This window comes from Oncorhynchus tshawytscha, linkage group LG13, assembly GCF_018296145.1.
Source record: "Oncorhynchus tshawytscha isolate Ot180627B linkage group LG13, Otsh_v2.0, whole genome shotgun sequence".
NCBI classification, from domain to species: Eukaryota; Metazoa; Chordata; class Actinopteri; order Salmoniformes; family Salmonidae; genus Oncorhynchus; species Oncorhynchus tshawytscha.
Genome location: NC_056441.1, coordinates 37,419,144 through 37,439,819, shown reverse-complemented (window position 1 = coordinate 37,439,819; position 20,676 = coordinate 37,419,144). Strand labels below are relative to the sequence as shown.

Here is a 20,676-nt window from a genome sequence, read left to right as displayed (position 1 = left end):
ACTGAAGCATACTACGCTTCACTATTGAGAGGAATTTGGTCTGGATTTCCAGGCTAGTAATGTTGTACAAACCTGACAACTGTTTCTGTTCTGTCCAGGTCCTCGGTCCTCGTGGAAAATGTCCTATGCATATCAGAACCTGTTTAGCTGGAGTCGACCTCGACTGACACAGCCACATCTCCTCTTCCTATCACTGAGCTTCTTGTGCCGCTTAGTTGCTCCCGCAGGTAAAACGCACCAATACATTTCTCTGGAATTATTTGCGATGTCATGATTGTCCAGGATGTTAGAATGAATGAGATCTATTCATTGAGTTGATTATTTTGTTATACTTACCATAGGCTTTATGGAATCTGAGACATTGCAACATAAATACCAGTGTCTAACAATAGATGCTTGTCTTTATTACATAGTTTGTGTAATAAGTCATAGTTTGCGTCCGCATGCTTCTCAGCCGAAACAGTTCGGTAGAGTTCGTGCATACATTATGAGGACATTTTGTGACGTTTTTGTACGTTTTGAACTTCGGTGAGGGTTATTTTAGCTGTTCGCAGTTTGGATGAAATGATTAAATAACATGTACAGTTAGTCTGAAGTTTACATACAATTAGATTGGAGTCATTAAAACTCATTTTTCAACCACTCCACAAATTTCTTGTTAACGAACTATAGTTTTGGCAAGTCGGTTAGGACATCTACTTTGTGCATGACACAAGTAATTTTTCCAACAATTGTTCACAGACAAATTATTTCACTTAATTCACTGTATCACAATTCCCGTGGGTCAGAAGTTTACATTCACTAAGTTTGTAAAATTATGTCATGGCTTTAGATGCTTCTGATAGGTGACATCATTTGAGTCAATTGGAGGTGTACCTGTGGATATATTTCAACGCCTACCTTCAAACTCAGTGCCTCTTTGATTGACATCATGGGAAAATCAAAAGAAATCAGCCAAGACTTCAGAAAAACAATTGTAGACCTCCACAAGTTGTGTTCACCCTTGGGAGCAATTTCCAAATGCCTGACGGTACCATGTTCATCTGTACAAACAATAGTACGCAAGTATTAACACCATGGGACCACGCAGCCGTCATACCGCTCAGGTAGGAGACGTGTTCTGTCTCCTAGAGATGAATGTACTTTGGTGCGAAAAGTGCAAATCAATCCCAAAACAACAGCAAAGGACCTTGTGGAGATGCTGGAGGAAACAGGTACAAAAGTATCTATATCCACAGTAAAAACGAGTCCTATGTTGACATAACCTGAATGGTCGCTTAGCAAGGAAAAAGCCACTGCTCCAAAACCACCATAAAATAAGCCAGACTACGGTTTGCAACTGCACATGGGGACAAAGATTGTACTTTTTGGAGAACTGTTCTCTGGTCTGATGAAACAAAAATATTACTTTTTGGCCATAATGACCATAGTTATGTTTGGAGAAAAAGGGGGAGGCTTGCAAGCCGAAGAACACCATCCCAACCGTGAAGCATGGGGTGGCATCATGTTGTGGGGGTGCTTTGCTGCAGGACTGGTGCGCTTCACAAAATAGATGGCATCATGAGGGAGGAAAATGATGTGGATATATTGAAGCAACATCTCAAGACATCAGTCAGGAAGCTTGGTCGCAAATTGGTCATCCAAATGGACAATGACCCCAAGCATACTTCCAAAGTTGTGGCAAAAGGGCTTAAGGACAATGAAAGTCAAGGTATTGGAGTGTCCATCACAAAACCCTGACCTCAATCCTATAGAAACTTTGTGGGCAGAACTGAAAAGAGCGTGTGCGTGCAAGGAGGCCTACAAACCTGACTTAGTTACACCAGCTCTGTCAGGAGAAATGGGCCAAAATTCACCCAACTTATTGTGGGACGGACGCTTGTGGAAGGCTACCCAAAACATTTGACCCAAGTTAAACAATTTAAAAGCAATGCTACCAAATACTAATTGAGTGTATGTAAGAATCATAAAACACGGGACGAGATGTTAAAAACTGTCCATTGTGCCAATAGATGGAATGCACTCACATGAGATTTGCCGTGATGTTGACAGAGTGGCATGGGAGGTTTATTTCTTAGACTGGGTTAAGATGTCAATTTTGGGACACATCCTCAGTAGTGTGCCTTCGTATCAGTGGGTGTTTCGGCCTTTAATCACTAAACACCCTTATCAAAGGTGGCCAGCTAAACTGAGTTTAAATGTATTTGGCTAAGGTGTATGTAAACTTCCGACTTAAACTGTATGTATAAATGTATTTTGCAACGCTCGCACACATAATGCAAGCGGTGAGGTCATCATGTAAGATCTCAGCAAAAATTTGTTGATGACAGAGGTTGAGTTATCTTAAATTATTTCGGACTGTTATGAGGAATTATACTGGCTATGGGGTCTCAAAATGGGCAAATGGTACAATTGTGGTTTTTTTTTTTTTTTCTCAAGCGAAGGTCTATTTAAGGGAGTATGCGAGCACACTTGTTTGGTTTGCCTAGCTGATTTCGGCTAGACACCAGTCGAACTGAAGCATACTGTGTGTTTATCGGGTTGTTAGTAATTGTTTGTACTGCCTGCTGGTTCTGAGGCGTGCATGCATATTTCAGTGGTAGTTCCACTCCGAATGGCTGTTTTTACAGTGTGGGTGAGTGATGCCACAAGGCCTGGGGGGAGGAAATGACTAAACAGAGACAAAAGGGCCCATTCTCTAAAAGAAAGCAGAAAGGCTCAATCGCTGCCAGCAGTTTTACAGGGAGTTCAAGTTACACCCACATCCCATAATATTCAGCTCTGGAGCGTCTGGAGCTATGGCAACAATAGCCATGGGAATAGGTGTGCTTTCAGTGAGTGTCTGAGTTGATGGTTGGTGCCATGTCTTGTCTAGAGACACATCAAATCATTTGTATCTATAAAGCTCTTTTTAAATCTGCAGATGTCACAAAGTGCTTATACTGAAACCCAGCAATGCAGATGTACATTAGAAGCACGGTGGCTAGGGAAAACTCCTTAGAAAGGAAGAAACATGGAGAGGAACCAGGCTTTGAGGGGTGGCCGGGGGGGGAGATTATAAGAGTACCTGGCCAATATGGCCAGATCGTTCTTCAAACGTTCATAGATGACCAACAGGGTCAAATAATGATCAGTGGTTGTGGAGGGTGCAACAGATCAGGAGTAAATGTCAGTTGGATTTTCGTAGCCGAGCATTCAGAGGTTGAGAGAGAGTGGTTGAAAGAGAGAGAGCCAAAGGAACTGAATAATATTAAGAAAGGCTACAGAAGGAAGGAAAGTAGTGTGGAAACCTACCAAAAATCAATTAAAACCTGTTAAGCCTCCCCCCTACTTTTTCGGAAATTCTGTTAAAAATCGCGCAACATTTTGGCGTCCTGCTACTCAGGCCAGGAATATAGTATATGCATATGATTAGTATGTGTGGATAGAAAACACTCAGACGTTTCCAAAACTGTTTAAATCACGGCTGTGACTATAACAGAACGTCTGTTTCATCGAAAAGCGCAGGAAAATCTGATCACTGGAGATGGAAAAAAATATCCATGCGCCACTTTAACCCATTGTTAAAGGTGAACCGTATTAAATGAGGCCGAGCTTGCAGTACCTACAGCTTCCACAGGATGTATAGAGTCTCCTCATTTGATTCTGATTTGATTCTTGGTAGATCCGACCAAAGGGAACCGATTCCCTCCGACCACCAACCTGAGGCATTGTCTCTGTGTTTTTCCGGACATTTTTTCCACACGACCAACTATCGAATTTACATCGCCTCCTGATGATTTTTATAGCTTATTAACGTGTAGTAATACCTAAAGTTGCATTAGAAAGGTATTTCAAGTGTTTTGTGAAAGTTTATCGTCGACTTTTTAACTTTTAAAAAATGATGTTACGTTATGAAACGCTATTTTTTTCCGTTTATCACACAGTCTTCATAGATCGATATCTAGGCTATATATGGACCGATTTAATCCAAAAAAAGACCCAGTATTGATTATGGGACATCAAGGTGTGCCAAGAAAGAAGATGGTCAAAGGTAATTAATGTTTTATATTTTATTGTGCGGTTTGTGTAGCGCCGACTATGCTAATTCTTTTGTTTACATCCCCTACGGGTCTTTTGGGGTGTTGCATGCTATCAGATAATAGCTTCTCATGCTTTCGCCGAAAAGCATTTTAAAAATCTGACTCGGTGGCTAGATTCACAACGACTGTAGCTTTATTTCAATACCAAGCATGTGTATTTTAATGAACGTTTGCGTTTTAACTAATACTATTAGCGTGTAGCGTAGCGCATTTGCATTACCAGAGCTCTAGGTGGGACGTCTGCGTCTCAAGTAGGATCAAGAGGTTTTTTAAGCAACAACAAATTCAATCCCTTTTAGACAACGTCCGGGACAACTTGGCAGTAGAAAACCTAAGCGGTATATGTAACCTCTCAGCTTCCCTATCAAATCTAAAAATGTCAAGCAGACAACCTAAGAAAATGAACAACAATGGCAAATGGTTTGATGAAGAATGCAAATGCCTAAGAAAGAAATTGAGAAACCTATCCAACCAAAAACAGAGACCCAGAACCTGAGCCCACGCCTTCACCATGGTGAATCACTAAAACAATAGAGAAATACACTACGGAAAAAGAGGAACAGCACCTCAGAAATCAGCTTAATGTAACTGAAGAATCCATAGACTCTAACCACTTCTAGGAAAATTGGAACACACTGAACAAACACGAGTTATCTATCCAAAATGGAGATATGGATAAACCTCGAATCTTTTTGACCCAATAACAAAGAACAAACAGCAAAAACATATACATGATCAAATACAAATCTTAGAATCAACTATTAAAGACTACCAGAACCCACTGGATTCTCCAATTACATTGAATGAACTACAGGACAAAATACAAACCCTCCAACTCAAAAAGGCCTGTGGTGTTGATGGTATCCTAAATTAAATGATCAAATATACAGACTACAAAATTCCAATTGGCTATACTTAAACTCATACTTTAACATCATCCTCAGCTCTGGCATCTGATCATCCCAATCCACAAAGTGGAGACAAATTTGACCCCAATAACTACTGTGTGATATGCGTCAACAGTAACCTTGGGAAAATCCTCTACATTATCATTAACAGCAGACTCCTACAGTTACTCAGTGAAAAGAATGAACTCGTCAAATTGGCTTTTTACCAAATTACCATATGACAGACCACGTATTTACCCTGTACACCCTAATTGACAAAGAAACAAATCTAAACAAAGGCAAGGTCTTATTATGCTTTGTTGACTTCAAAAAAGCTTTTGACTCAATTTGGCATGAGGGTCTGCTATACAAATTGATGTCAGACATACAACATTATAAAATCCATGTACACAAACAACAAGTGTGTGTGTGGTTAAAATTGGCAAAAAAACATGTTTCTTTCCACTGGGTCGTGGGGTGAGACGGATGCAGCTTAAGCTACACCCTCTTAATCATATCTCAATGAATTGACGAGGGCACTAGAACAGTCTGCAGCACCCGGCCTCATCCTACTAGAATCTGAAGTCAATTGTTTACTGTTTGCTGATGATCTGGTGCTTCTGTCCCCAACCAAGGAGGGCCTACAGCAGCACCTAGACCTACTGCACAGATTCTGTCAGACCTGGGCCCTGACAGTAAATCTCAGTAAGACAAAAATGTTGTTCCAAAAAAGGTCCAGTTGCCAGGACCACAAATACAAATTCCATCTAGACGCCGTTGCCCTAGAGCACACAAAAAACTATACGTACCTCGGCCTAAACATCAGCGCCACAGGTAACTTCCACACAGCTGTGAATGATCTGAGAGACAGGGCAAGAAGGGCCTTCTATGACATCAAAAATTAAATAAATTCAACATATTTGAATCAATTACAGAACCCATTGCCCTTTATGGTTGTGGTCTGGGGTCTGCTCACCAACCAATAATTCACAAATGGGGGCAAACAGAGCATGCTAGAATGCTATTTGGCCCCAAACATAAAGTAAACCTGACCACTGTGACTGACTCAAACTTAAGGAACACTTTGACGATGTACAGACTCAGTGAGCATAGACTTGCTATTGAGAAAGGCCTTCATAGGCAGACATGGCTCTCAGGAGAAGACCGGTTATGTGCACACTGTCCACAAAATGAGGTGGAAACTGAGCTGCACTTCCTAACCTCCTGCCAAGTGTATGACCATATTTGAGTTACATATTTCCCTCAGACTACACAGACCCACAAAGAATTTGAAAACAACAAACCGATTTTGATGAAGTCCCTTATCTATTGGGGGAAATACCACAGTGTGCCATCACAGCAGCAAGATTTGTGACCTGCTGCCACAAGAAAAGGGCAACCAGTGAATAACAAACACCATTGTAAATACAATCCATATTTTTGCTATTTATTTGCCCTTTTGTATTTTACCTATTTGCACATATGACATTTTGAAATTTATTTTATTATTTTGTAACTTCTGTGAGTGTAATATTTGCTGTAAATTTTATTTATTTATTTCACTTTCAATAAAGCCCTTAAATTGAGGTAGAGAGAGAGACAGATACAGTGCCTTGCGAAAGTATTTGGCCCCCTTGAACTTTGTGACCTTTTGCCACATTTCAGGCTTCAAACATAAAGATATAAAACTCTATTTTTTTGTGAAGAGTCAACAACAAGTGGGACACAATCATGAAGTGGAACGACATTTATTGGATATTTCAAACTTTTTTAACAAATCAAAAACTGAAAAATTGGGCGTGCAAAATTATTCAGCCCCCTTAAGTTAATACTTTGTAGCGCCACCTTTTGCTGCGATTACAGCTGTAAGTCGCTTGGGGTATGTCTCTATCAGTTTTGCACATCGAGAGACTGAAATTCTTTCCCATTCCTCCTTGCATAACAGCTCGAGCTCAGTGAGGTTGGATGGAGAGCATTTGTGAACAGCAGTTTTCAGTTCTTTCCACAGATTCTCGATTGGATTCAGGTCTGGACTTTGACTTGGCCATTCTAACACCTGGATATGTTTATTTTTTAACCATTCCATTGTAGATTTTGCTTTATGTTTTGGATCATTGTTTTGTTGGAAGACAAATCTCCGTCCCAAGCTCAGGTCTTTTGCAGACTCCATCAGGTTTTCTTCCAGAATGGTCCTGTATTTGGCTCCATCCATCTTCCCATCAATTTTAACCATCTTCCCTGTCCCTGCTGAAGAAAAGCAGGCCCAAACCATGATGCTGCCACCACCATGTTTGACAGTGGGGATGGTGTGTTCAGGGTGATGAGCTGTGTTGCTTTTACGCCAAACATAACGTTTTGCATTGTTGCCAAAAAGTTCAATTTTGGTTTCATCTGACCAGAGCACCTTCTTCCACATGTTTGGTGTGTCTCCCAGGTGGCTTGTGGCAAACTTTAAACAACACTTTTTATGGATATCTTTAAGAAATGGCTTTCTTCTTGCCACTCTTCCATAAAGGCCAGATTTGTGCAATATACGACTGATTGTTGTCCTATGGACAGAGTCTCCCACCTCAGCTGTAGATCTCTGCAGTTCATCCAGAGTGATCATGGGCCTCTTGGCTGCATCTCTGATCAGTCTTCTCCTTGTATGAGCTGAAAGTTTAGAGGGACGGCCAGGTCTTGGTAGATTTGCAGTGGTCTGATACTCCTTCCATTTCAATATTATCGCTTACACAGTGCTCCTTGGGATGTTTAAAGCTTGGGAAATCTTTTTGTATCCAAATCCGGCTTTAAACTACTTCACAACAGTATCTCGGACCTGCCTGGTGTGTTCCTTGTTCTTCATGATGCTCTCTGCGCTTTTAACGGACCTCTGAGACTATCACAGTGCAGGTGCATTTATACGGAGACTTGATTACACACAGGTGGATTGTATTTATCATCATTAGTCATTTAGGTCAACATTGGATCATTCAGAGATCCTCACTGAACTTCTGGAGAGAGTTTGCTGCACTGAAAGGGGCTGAATAATTTTGCACGCCCAATTTTTCAGTTTTTGATTTGTTAAAAAAGTTTGAAATATCCAATAAATGTCGTTCCACTTCATGATTGTGTCCCACTTGTTGTTGATTCTTTACAAAAAAATACAGTTTTATATCTTTGTTTGAAGCCTGAAATGTGGCAAAAGGTCGCAAAGTTCAAGGGGGCCGAATACTTTCGCAAGGCACTGTAGATGGGGGGGACACTGTGACCCTGTCCGACAATACCCCCGGACAGGGCCAACCAGGCAGGATATAACCCCACCCACTTTGCCAAAGCACAGCCCCCACACAAGAGGTCGAGAGAGGTTGAGAGGGAGATAGACGGGTCGGGGGACACTGTGGCCCCATCCAACGATACCCTAAAAGGCCAGCATCCCAGAGTCGCCTAGTCATTGTTGACTTTGAGACTGGTGTTTTGCGGGTACTATTTAATGAAGCTGCCAGTTGAGGACCTGTGAGGCATCTGTTTCTCAAACTAGACACTACAACGTACTTGTCCTCTTGCTCAGTTGTGCACCGGGGCCTCCCACTCCTCTTTCTATTCTGGTTAGCGCCAATGTGCGCTGTTCTGTGAAGGGAGTAGTACACAGCGTTGTACAAGATCTTCAGTTTCTTGGCAATTTCTCACAAGGAATAGCCTTCATTTCTCAGAACAAGAATAGACTGATGAGTTTCAGAAGAAAGATCTTTGTTTCTGGCCTTTTTGAGCCTGTAATCGAACCCACAAATGCTGATGCTCCAGATACTCAACTAGTCTAAAGAATGACAGTTTTATTGCTTCTTTAATCAGAGACACAGTCTTCAGCTCTGCTAACATAATTGCAAAAGGGTTTTCTAATGATCAATTAGCCTTTTAAATTATAAACTTGGATGAGCTAACACATCGTGCCATTGGAACACAGGAGTGGAGGTTGCTGATAATGGGCCTCTGTACGCCTAATGTAGATATTCCATTAAAGATCAATCGTTTCCAACTACAATAGTCATTTACAACATTAACAATGTCTACTCTACTTTTGATCAATTTGATGTTATTTTAATGGACAAAAAGATGCTTTTCTTTTGAAAACAAGGACATTTCTAAGTGACCCCAAACTTTTTCCAAAATAATGTGGTGATTGACGGTGTCAAAGGCAGCACTTAGGTTTAGGACAGACGCAGAGCCTTGGTCTGACGTCATGAAAAGTTCATTTACCACTTTCACGAGTGCCGTCTCAGAACTATGATGCGGTCTAAAACCAGACTGGAGCGTTTCGAATACATTATTTGTGTTCAGGAAGGCAGTGAGTTGCCGTGCAACAGCTTTTTAAATGTTTTTTTATTTTTTATTGGAGAGGAATGGGAGATTCCTCGATATAGGCCGATTTTTAGTTTTTTATATTTTCTGGGTCAAGGTTTGGTTTTATCAAGAGAGGCTTTATTACTGCGACTTTTATTGAGTTTGGTACCTATCTGGTGGATAGGGAGCAATTTATTATGTTCAACATAGGAGGCCCAAGCACAGGAAGCAGCTCTTTCAGTAGTTTAGTTGGAATAGGGTCCAGTATGCAGCTGGAAGGTTTAGGGGCCATGACTATTTTTGTGAATGGTTCGAGAGATACCGGATTAATAACCTTGAATGTCTCCATTTATCTTAGGTGCTGGCAGTTCTGTTTAGACTCAGGACAACTAAGTTTTGGAGAAAGACACAGATTCAAAGAGGAGTCCATAATTGGCTTTCTGATGGTCATGATCTTTCCGTCTAAGAAGTTCAGGATTCCATCACTGCTGAATTGAAGGCCGTCCTCTCTTGGGGGATACTGCAATTTTTGGATTGTTTGTTTCCTCCTCAATCAGGTTGGAAAAGAAGGCTGATCGAGCAGCCGCAGGGGCTCTTCGATATTGCATGGTCCTGTCTTTCCAAGCTAGTCAGAAGACTTCCGGTTTGGTGGAGCGCCATTTCCGTTCCAGTTTTCTGGAAGCTTGCTTCGGGGCTCGGATATTTTCTGTATACTGCCTTTTTGTTTATGTTCTTGAGTCCCTGGTGATAGGACTTTTGACCTTGGTGAAAATGTAGGGGAAAGGCCTCATTTCCCTTTTACCGCTGTGACTTGGTTGAGCAGTTGAGCTTCATGCGTGTCTGGAGTGTTACTGTATGTTAAGAAATTGCGTTTGCAAGGTACATATGGCTATAGAAAGATAACATGGTAAGCTAAACGCTTGTTTCAAGTTTAAAAATGTTATTGTTAAAAAATGCAACTTCCATGCCTTAAATCTGTGGGGCGCAAAACCAGTGTCACCTGCTTTTCTCATCTGCCTAGCACATTAGTGTCACTGATTGCTCTGACTGCATGCAACTGGCTTCCCAGCGCTAAGCAAGAAGGAACTAAAAGCAACACACTCAGGGGCCCATGTATCTGAAATTACCCATCCTTGACCCAGATGTCACTGATCACATCCTCTTTATACACACACTGTAACAACTCTCTTTCTCTCTCCAGGTGTATCTGCTGAGATCTGCAGGGTGACGGGGGGAGTGTTGGGGATCCACTGGAGTAGCGTGGTCGATTTAGGCTGGCGCCCCCTGGCCGTGGGGAGGGGCAGCGCCAGCTGCTGGGACTCCTGCTGCCTTGAGCCAGCCTGCAGTGCCGTCTGGAGCCTGGGGGGGCACTGTGTGCTGCTGAACTGCTCCAACAGAGGAGTCTGTGAAGTCACATCTCTCCCCCAGCCCCACATTGAGTCCCTGGGGCTCCTACAGCTATTTTCAAAGGGCACCACCACAGCTCGGAGGAGAAGGCTCAGGCGGGCACAAACAGGAAAGAGAAGTGAGGCCGTAAGCCAGAAACATGGGTCGGAGCACAAACGTTCTAGCACTGTGAGTCAATGGAAAGTTAAATGACTGTTTACCTCCGTTCTTCCTTCCAGGATCACTGGGACAGAGTAGATAGATGCACATACTAAATACCTTCATATACATTTCTACATGCATGACAACCTTATTTCCCTGACTTGTGTGTTATTGAATATCATGCAATCTCTTAACTGCAGTGGTTGACGTCGTGAAGGCTATTGAAGCCTGTACAATGTAGCCAATGCCTTTAGTCCTCTTTCCATTCTCATCTGAAGTACATCCATGTCTTGGCAGGGAGTTTCCAAGGATGAAGAGCTTCCGGCTCCAACAGTCGGCGGCACCAGCGGAGGAGCTTTCCCTCAAACATCTGATAAGAATCACAGCCAGCTTACTGATGGAAGTGGAGAAGTGCCATCACCCTCACAGCAGAACTCTAAATCAGAGGATACCATAGGCCCAGCATCTTCCAACAGCAGCTCTGTGCTTCCCGCTAATGCTCCTACAATCACTACATCACCAACCCAGGCTGGTAAGGCAGTGGACACGGAAATCTTGACTTAGTATTCCTCAAAACCCACCCTCGGAAACTTTTGGGTTGATAACATACGAATCACAAAATGTATGTGTTGAGGTATGTATTCATGGCAGGTAAAGCATTTGCTCTTAACATCTACTCCCGCTCAAAAACTGGCACCTGCTGCAGATTTCTGTCTACTTTGAATTAACTGCTGTTTCCAGTTGCTCCGTCCTCCCTTTTAGTCCATGTCATGCCTCTGGTTTCCATGACAGTCCGGGAATTGGTGGTGTCGGCAGGCGAGAGTGTGGAGGTCACGCTGCCGCGCAACGAGGTAGAACTCAACGCCTTTGTGGTGCCAGAGCCCCAGCCAGGTACGACTACTCAACCTACCTGCCTTATTACTTTGTTTTACTGTATCATACACCTGTATTAAACACACCCTCTGTAGTCCACGTCTCACCCCTAATTCTACATACGCTTATCTGTTGAAGTTGGCATGACGATGACAAAGGGGAGAGCTACTGCAGAAAACAGCCTGGTACTAAGGATAGCTCTGTATCCCCGCGTGTCATTCCTTGTCGCTTAAATCCTCGGCTTTGACTCGCCCCTCTCTCTTTCTCACTTCTCGAAAGGGACCGACTATGCATTTGACTGGCTCTTGAGGACTCACCCCAAAGACTACAGTGGAGAGATGGAGGGGAAACACAGCGAGACACTCAAACTCAGCAAGGTGCAGCTCCTTGAATTAGTTCAACCGTTATCTCTCTCTCTCTCTCTCTCTCTCTCTCTCTGTTCAAACCCCGGCCGCTTAACTGAAATTGAATTTGTGACTAGAGCCATTTATACAGTACTGTAATACAATGAGAAACAATTCCTATAGTATTCGGTCTAATTCAACCTTTCTCTGGCTCTTGTTCCTGTGTTCAGCTGACGGTGGGACTGTATGAGTTTGAGGTGACCGTGGACGGTGACGGAGCACACGGAGAGGGCTATGTCAACGTCACAGTCAAACCCGGTGGGGGTTAAACTAACATGACTCGTATTGACTGTGTTTGATATGCTCATTAGTAGGAACGTGCAAACTGTAACATATTAAAGGGCACCTCCCCTGACTCTCCCATTAATGGGCTTATACTGAACTGTCGACAATGACTCATACCTGGGTCATGTTCATTCGAACCAAATGGAAGATAACAGACTGAAACAGTGATGGATTACCTGGAGTTGTCCAATAAGAAATGCTCATTTTAGTTTTCCATTGCCACATTGTTTTGCTACGCGTTCGCTAATGAACACAACCCAGCTGTACCATTCAGCCAATTAGCTAACCTCTTCCACTTCACAGAGCCACGGGTAAACAAGCTCCCCGTCGCTGTGGTTTCCCCAAAGTTCCAGGAGATATCCTTGCCAACCAGCTCCACCGTGATCGACGGCAGCCGTGAGTACACCTGGCTTTTTGGTCTCAATCAAATCATATAAACTAGAATTGCACCATCTGTTGATGATGTCAAAAGGGTCTTATGTTGCATCTTGTCTAGTTGTTTCCTGACAAAAAAAGACAGATTTGGTCAAGGGTGCCTTTATTTAGATTATAGCTCTACTAGCGTACATTGAAATTATAGCTTGACCATTTTAGGTCAAGAACCGGTATTTGCCCTAGAATACTAATGTTGATCTTTATCTTGGTGCAAAGGTCCTCCAAACAACACCCTGGGCAGTTTTTACATTATCACCTTACATAAAACAATGGAAGACAAACTTTAGTAGTCAGGGTTGAGACCGGGGCAAAAATATAGGCAGGGTGGCCTATACATTTAACCGGTTCTTTGCCCCTCTTCTTCCTCCTCTCGCTGTGTGCGGTCCCTCAGAGAGCACAGACGATGACAAGGTGGTGGCGTGGCACTGGGAGGAGGTGAAGGGCCCACTGAGGGAGGAGAAGGTCTCTGCAGACACCCAAATCCTCACCCTCACCGGCCTGGTCCCGGGGAACTACACATTCAGGCACTGTTACCTTGTCTTCTCAATGGGCAATGCGTCATCTTGTATATTCTCTACATATTGCTTTATATTCCTTGAGGTACTTCTTTCTATTTTTGTCCCTATGGGCATGCTCTACCTTGTATTCCCCTTCTATCTTTTACTTCAGACGTTTTCGTCATACCATATCACATGCATTCGCCCACGCCCCTCACCCCCTCTCCCCATTTCAGCTGTAGGTGAAGGCTACGGTGGGTCTTAGAAGCAAGGAGGACGTTAGACTAATTCCTATCTGTCATAAACCGGACCTTCCTGCACGGTACTCAGATTAGCATCTCAGATTTACACATGCCTGGCACAGTACCAAGTAGTTAGAGATTAGGGGTTGGTTTAGAATTAAGAGTAAGTGTTCAGTCAAAACCATCCTCCCGCATCCTTCAATATCACACCTTTTTACTTCACCTCCAAACAAATGAGTTGGTGTGTTTTTGAGTTTGTAGTTTTTATCTGTCCCCTATTTTCTCCCCTTTAGTCTGACTGTTACGGACTCGGACGGGGCCCAGAGCTCCACCCAGGCCACGCTGTCGGTCAACAAGGCCGTGGACTACCGGCCGGTGGCCAACGCCGGGCCCAACCAGGTCATCACGCTCCCGCGCAACGCTGTCACACTACATGGCAACCAGAGCACGGACGACCACGAGCCGCTGGCCTACGAGTGGTCGCTCAGCCCCGAGAGCAAGGGCAAGGTGGTGGAGATGCAGGTGAGAGAGGAGCACCAGGGGAAGCTTCAGTTTGTCAGAGACCATGCACAGGGCCTGTCTTGGCAATCAAGGGGATTCTGTCTTTTGTATTATTATTTAATTTTCACTTTATTTTCATGATAGCCTTATTGTGGCAATTGTTGTTTTGAAGGTGGACATTTCTTTGTTTTCGGGCACCAAAAAAAAGAAAAAGTGAAATTCTTCTCTGCCGTCTTGATAGCATTCTCTTCGTTCGATAGGGCGTCCGGACTCCCGCTCTGCAGCTGTCTGCCATGCAGGAAGGAGACTACACCTTCCAGCTCACTGTCACAGACACAGCCGGACAGCAGGACACGGCACAGGTCACTGTTATCGTCCAGCCAGGTAAGCCAGCAGCATATGTATCATGTGTGTCTATGGCTAATGTCAACACCAATGCTATTGTGTCACTTATCTGAATGTGTGTTGGCTTAACCTTGTTGAGGCTTACATTGGGAATAGCATCAAGAGAAATTAATGGAAAATGCTGTTACCTCCCTTGTGTGATCTTGCAGTTGCATGAATATCATGCCTGATTTACATGAAATAAGCCACACATATTTTCTCTAATTCTTTGCTATTATATAACATATCTGAATGGATGTTGGTTTACCCTTGATTAAACATACTTTGAGAATAGAGACAGGCAAAACTAGCACGATTCTGTACGTGAAAATACACTTCTATATGGATATTGTCCTCCCAGCATGTCACCAAAATCTATGTTCTCCTGAGCCTGCTTGTGTTCCATCCTCCTCAGAGAACAATAAGCCCCCAGTAGCAGACGCCGGTCCAGAGAAGGAGCTGACCCTACCTGTGGACCGCACCACTCTGGACGGCAGCAAGAGCACGGACGACCAGAATATCTTCACCTACCACTGGAAACAGAGCAAGTCAGTATTCGCAGACAGACAGACAGACAGACCAGACAGACAGAACCACCCACCCACCCAACATGCACATAGACGCAAACGCACTCAACCACATTCATGCTCACTTTCGCTCACGTACACACATACGCACACACTCCCGAATAAACACAGAGCACCCTTTGGCAAATGACACACTCGCTGTTCTCTGTATATGAGATTGACACTTGGTTCAACTCAGAGGCAAGATGTTGAGTGGGAGAAGACTCTTTGGAGCTCTCTTCTATTCCATCTCTCATGATGTATGGCCCAGTTCAGCGCTATGTGCTGACAGCGGAGAGTGGGACTGCTGTTTCTCCACTCTGTGATGGTCTGTCTGTCTCTCAGGGGTCCGGACGGAGTGAAGATCGAGAATGCCGATGGCGCCGTTGCCACGGTGACGGGGCTGCAGGTGGGCGAGTACGAGTTCAGTCTGACCGTGACGGACGAGAGGAAGCTGGCGAGCACCGACACGGTCACGGTCATCGTCCGAGAGGGTAATTTTCCCGTTGTGTTTGTTTTTGGTTCAATTCTCTTTCCTGATTTTGTAAGAGTAGGTTTTTCCTTAGCCTCTGATTTATTTCTGGGTGCTGAGATTAGTTTTTACCAGACAAACACAGTTATTAATTGAGTTTGCAAGAAAGGCATTTCACTGTACTTGTGAAATTAAAAACTTGAAACTTTATTTAATGTCGAATTGCCGACAAAGAAATATGTCAGAGATGGAACTCTCTGAAGCTTTCAGAAACAGGCTAGACGAGGTCTCACACGAGACGCACTCAACTATTCAAAACCCTTTGAAGTATAACTGAAGCATAACTCACACAGCTATATTATTACCAGGTGCATGGGGAGAAACAGCATACGGAGTATTTCAGAATACTCTTTGGCACGGCAATATCCTTTAAAGGTGTCTGGTCTTCTCTTTACCAGAGTTAGACCAACCCCCAATAGCCCATGTCCAGTCCAGCCCGGCCATCTCTCTGCCCCTGCGGACTGCAGCCCTGGACGGCTCCCACTCCACAGACGACAAGGGTGGAGTCGGCTACTTGTGGACCCGTGACGACAGTAGTCCTGCAGCAGGGGTGAGAGAGTGTCAACTCCGTGGTACTATAACAGATAACAGAAATATTTACAGAAAATATTATTAAGTGCTAGGGGAGCTGTGGCAAACATACAATGTACCTATAGTAAGTCAACAGAAAATGTACAATGTAGCATACATTTCCCTCTTCATTGCTGTATTAGGTAAAAGCATTATGATCAAATGCAATCTGCTCTTGCATTTCTCATGATAAACATTCTACTTAATAATATTTGCGTACAATGACCTACTACTGGAAATATTTTGAACAAGTATGTGTTCTGGTCAGACCAGTTTTTTCCACTTTTCTTTTTGCAGTAGTGTAGGCCATTGCATGCAGCTCGAAAATACAACGTTCTGCAATTATAACATAATTCAATGTCTTCAACGTCTTTGAATTAAGAAATGTGTCATCAACATAAGACAAAATATCTTTGTAATTGATCAAATACAAATCAAATGCATCTTGTCTGAAGAGTTGTGTTGTCTTTGTCCCCCAGGACGTACTGAACAACTCTGACCACCAGGCAGTGCTGTTTCTCACTAACCTGGTGGAGGGAAAGTACAGCTTCACTCTGACTGTGACAGACAGCAAGGGCCAGAGCAGCTCAGACAGAGGGACTGTAGAGGTCAAACCGGGTTAGTGGGCTCCTTATAGACTACAAACACAGCCCCAAATCAACCCCTCGACACTTGGTCTGAAATAATTAAATGGATGTGGCTATAGCTACAGCTAGCCTGTTGATACACTAGGTTTATTTTCCATTATATTCCTCCCACCCAATCCATTCAGATCTATGGGAAGTAGGAGAAATACTATATGGATAACACACACAAGCACAGCAGAAATGGGTCCGACACACACTATCATTATCCCAATGTCTTCCTCTCCTCTCCCTCACTCTGTCCTCCGCCCTCTCTCTCCTGTCAGACGTGTGGCAGCGTGACCTGGTGGAGCTGGTGCTGGAGGTGTCTGTGTCCCAGGTGTCCCACCGCCAGAGAGACATGCTGCTCAGACAGGTGGGAGTGCTGCTGGGCGTGCTCGACAGTGACATCATCGTACGGGAGGTCAGCGCCTTCAACGAGCACAGGTCAGCTCCTTTCCTCTGTTTCGGTCTCTTCATTTCAACTCACTCGACTTTATTGGCACAGTAAGTTACTTAATTGCAATGTAAGTGCAAGAACACAGGAATTCACTCTTTCTCTGACATACTCTTTCTTGTACACGTTTTAGCATGTGAGGTTTTGAACAATGTGTAATTTAAATTTTAAAAATTGCCATGTTTACAATGTGTAACTTTGTTACCACACTTATGAGAGATTCTTTGTTACAAAACTAGGAGTCAATGTTTATAATTACTAAGAATTATTCGTAATTAGGCTGGGTGTGGGAATCTATTAACTTCCTCCCATCTCCATTCCTCTCCTCTCAGTACTCGACTGGTGTTCTTGGTGTCTGGGGGTCCGGGTCGCCCCCCACTGTCCGGTCACAGTGTGGCTCTGGGGCTGCGCAACAAGCTACGCAAACAGAAGAACGACTTCCTCATCTTCAAGGCACGGCGGGTGGACACAGTCAGTGAGTATCCAGACACGTGACAAGAGAAAAGCATGACATGGATGGAGAAATGTATTAGGACTAATGAATTGAGACTTAGTTAATTTACATGACAAGCACTTATTGAGAGTTTGAGAGTTTGCTGTGAAATTAAACATGCTCTATGAATGAAATATGTATTTTTTTGTATTGTTTTTACATTTGTGATATTTAAAGTATAGGCAATTTAGTTTATTTTGACTTACCCTTACCTCTCTTTTTAACTTACAACTTCAAGTTTGACTTAATATATTTGTTTGCTTCATCTCCAGGTTAGATAGACTAGTCTTAAAAGACAGTTAGGATACGATTGTCATCTTTGACCAAGAAGATGTCAAGAAGACTCTAGAAAACCTGTGGCCTGACGGAATTCGAAGTTCACGTCTCTTAATGTCTCTCTTCCCCTTGCAGTCTGCCAGCTGAACTGCTCCAGTCACGGGGATTGCGACTCGTTCACGCGGACCTGTATCTGCCAACCCTTCTGGATGGAGAATTTCATCAAAGGACAGCTGTGGGACCAAGAGAGCAACTGTGGTGAGGAGCGGAGTGGACACTCGTGAAATTGAAGTTGATGACATTATACATTAGGATACTGTGAAGACTCATGTGACTGCATGAATTTACTTCCGAGTATGATACACAGTGGAAAGCGACGTAATGGAAATATCAAGTGCTGAATTTGCGCTTTCTCATTCTGACAACCTGCGACTTGTATTGACCCTCTCTCTTTCAGAATGGAGTGTGCTGTATGTGACCATAGCATCCTTCATGATCGTGGTTGCCATCGCGACCTTTGTCTGGGGAATGGTGTGTTGTTGCCGCGGGTAAGAGTGCCATTAACATTTGAGTTTGACATTTTTGTACATTAATATTATGTTGCTTTGTTTACTTTGCATGGCGTGCAACTCTGTTTTAAATACGGGCTTGTTGTCCATCCAGTAATGTGGAATAAGCAGACTGACAGGACTGTTTGTTTTGAACAGGCGTAAGGGTAAAATGCGCCACAAGAGCAAAAGCCGCTATAAGATGCTTAATGGCGAAGAGCAGGACGGCCTGGAGCTACACCCACCCCGAGCTGGTAACACACACACTTTACATAGCCTCTGTGCCTTATTATCTTAGAATATGTTGAAAACACCACATTCCTTTCCCTTTCACCCCCACCAGGCCGAATGAAGCCGGCCCCCGCCCCCTCGTCCTCAGCCCTCATGCGCTCTGACTCAGACTTGGACAGTGACGACGGCCAGGGAGGGGTCCCATGGACAGACAGGGAACGAGGACACCTCCTCCGACCCCACAACGGCACCCTGGAAAACGGCCAGGGCCCCACCAGGAACAAAAAGCAAAGAGAGGAGCTGCTATAGCAACAGAGGGTGGTGGAACACCCCTCCCCACCCCTAATCCCTCACCACCCACTCTCTTTCACTCTTCTCCACCACACAAGCCGGACACCTCTCCACCCATAGGACACTCAAGACATATGGGTCCTGGAGAATGAGAGAGAACCCTGTTGGGCACAGGGTCAAGCCTCCCACCCACACACCCCCGTATTTAAACTTCCCTGCGCCCACACTGAGCCAAGATTAACAAAATTATGTTTAACCTCTGAGAAGGAAAGACCATTTAAAGGAAAGATTTGGGTGGGGGACACACACACTGAGAAAGTACCCATCCACCCCCCAGGAGAAAACGGGAGACTGCTAGTGAAGACTAGCCTGAATGTTCCTACTCTACTCTGACAGGTTACAAAATGGTTGACAAGTGACTTGTCTAGATGAAAACAAATCTAGATTTCTGTGCATGAGAGCGCAGTTGTGGTATGTATTCATGTTTGAATGGTGGTTAGGTCTGCATGAGTTATCCATGTCGTGTGTGCCTGAATGTGTCTAAAAATGTAAATATCTGCTCTTTTGGTAATTGTGCCAATACGTTGTTTCAGAAAAGAGTTGTGTGTTTGACACTTAACCAGCATTGAGAGTCGAAACTGCTTTTGTTGCTGTCAGCCATGCTAGTCAGAGGATCCTGGGAAATGCTGTTTTTCGAGAGCCATGCCTCATACTGTATGAACACACTGGACTACACAACATTGACGCCCCCACCCCTATTACTGGGAGATGATGATGAAGACACCAATGACACATGGGGAAGAAAGGGGCAATGCTTCCTACTCACCTCAGATACTAACGACTGTTCGAACCTGGAAGACCACTTACGGTCTTGTTTGTTTTTAAGATTTGTTTTGGCTGACCATTTTGATCCTGACGCACTTTGTTTTTCACGCTCACCGTGGCTGTCTGTCTGTATCTCCACTGCTCTCACAGGCTGCTAACTGAACAAGTGCTGATCCACACACATTGATCAGATTAGCAATTTATTCAGTTCAGCCGTAGATACAGAGCGGTGGGATTCTCCATTGCCCGTTACGTACCTCCTCCAAACTTGAGTGGTGTTGTCACTTTGCATGAAGATTACTGTGAACCTGACCCTTCAAGTCTGACTTTAGAGATGCTTTTTTTGGTTGTTGAATGTTTAAGAGGAAAGCCCCCCGATCTAATCGGAGGAACGCTCTGTGAAATAGGCAATAATTTCTTTACCAAACCTTTCTCAGTGCAAAGTCATCTCATGCTATTCCTCCAATACGCTAGTCGAGCACATTTTTATGAAAAATTGGCAGCATTCTGGGAGTCCACTGTGGCGGCAGAGAGGGCGCAGCCACGAAATGAAAGGGATTCTGTGTTCATTTCATTGTTAAATAACAGTCATTTTAGTGAAGGATTCTCCTCACTATGTGACCAGACCTTATTCAACTGGATTATCTGTCAATTAAATCAAATATGTTTTACTTTGTCCACCTTTATTTTATTTTTTTGTCAAGACTCCCAAAGTCTTTAAAGCTATGGCTAATCTAAAACATCTGCAAAAGTCTAAACATGTCTTTAGCTCTCTGACCAAGGAGAGACCAACTGTGAACCTCTGA

At 43.8% G+C, this 20,676-nt stretch overlaps 1 protein-coding gene across 3 annotated transcripts in view; it reads left to right on the top strand.

The window, feature by feature from the left end:
* Positions 1–20,541, top strand: part of LOC112264871 (KIAA0319-like ortholog) — a 31,545-nt gene extending 11,004 nt beyond the window's left edge. For 2 of the 3 annotated variants that reach the window (XM_024441761.2, XM_024441762.2), the window contains 20 exons: positions 99–227; positions 10,491–10,864; positions 11,135–11,369; positions 11,630–11,728; positions 11,990–12,087; positions 12,285–12,372; positions 12,703–12,795; positions 13,226–13,358; positions 13,867–14,095; positions 14,335–14,458; positions 14,874–15,006; positions 15,370–15,518; positions 15,955–16,106; positions 16,606–16,744; positions 17,037–17,196; positions 17,539–17,681; positions 18,111–18,233; positions 18,433–18,523; positions 18,683–18,777; positions 18,867–20,541. In XM_024441761.2, coding sequence (XP_024297529.1) covers positions 119–227; positions 10,491–10,864; positions 11,135–11,369; positions 11,630–11,728; positions 11,990–12,087; positions 12,285–12,372; positions 12,703–12,795; positions 13,226–13,358; positions 13,867–14,095; positions 14,335–14,458; positions 14,874–15,006; positions 15,370–15,518; positions 15,955–16,106; positions 16,606–16,744; positions 17,037–17,196; positions 17,539–17,681; positions 18,111–18,233; positions 18,433–18,523; positions 18,683–18,777; positions 18,867–19,063 — 2,964 coding nt within the window. In that variant the 5' untranslated portion in view covers positions 99–118 and the 3' untranslated portion in view covers positions 19,064–20,541. Of the gene's footprint in view, positions 1–98; positions 228–10,490; positions 10,865–11,134; positions 11,472–11,629; positions 11,729–11,989; positions 12,088–12,284; positions 12,373–12,702; positions 12,796–13,225; positions 13,359–13,866; positions 14,096–14,334; positions 14,459–14,873; positions 15,007–15,369; positions 15,519–15,954; positions 16,107–16,605; positions 16,745–17,036; positions 17,197–17,538; positions 17,682–18,110; positions 18,234–18,432; positions 18,524–18,682; positions 18,778–18,866 lie in introns of those variants that run through there. The other variant, XM_024441763.2, reaches the window with a different exon arrangement.
* The last annotated feature ends 135 nt before the right edge of the window (positions 20,542–20,676 follow it).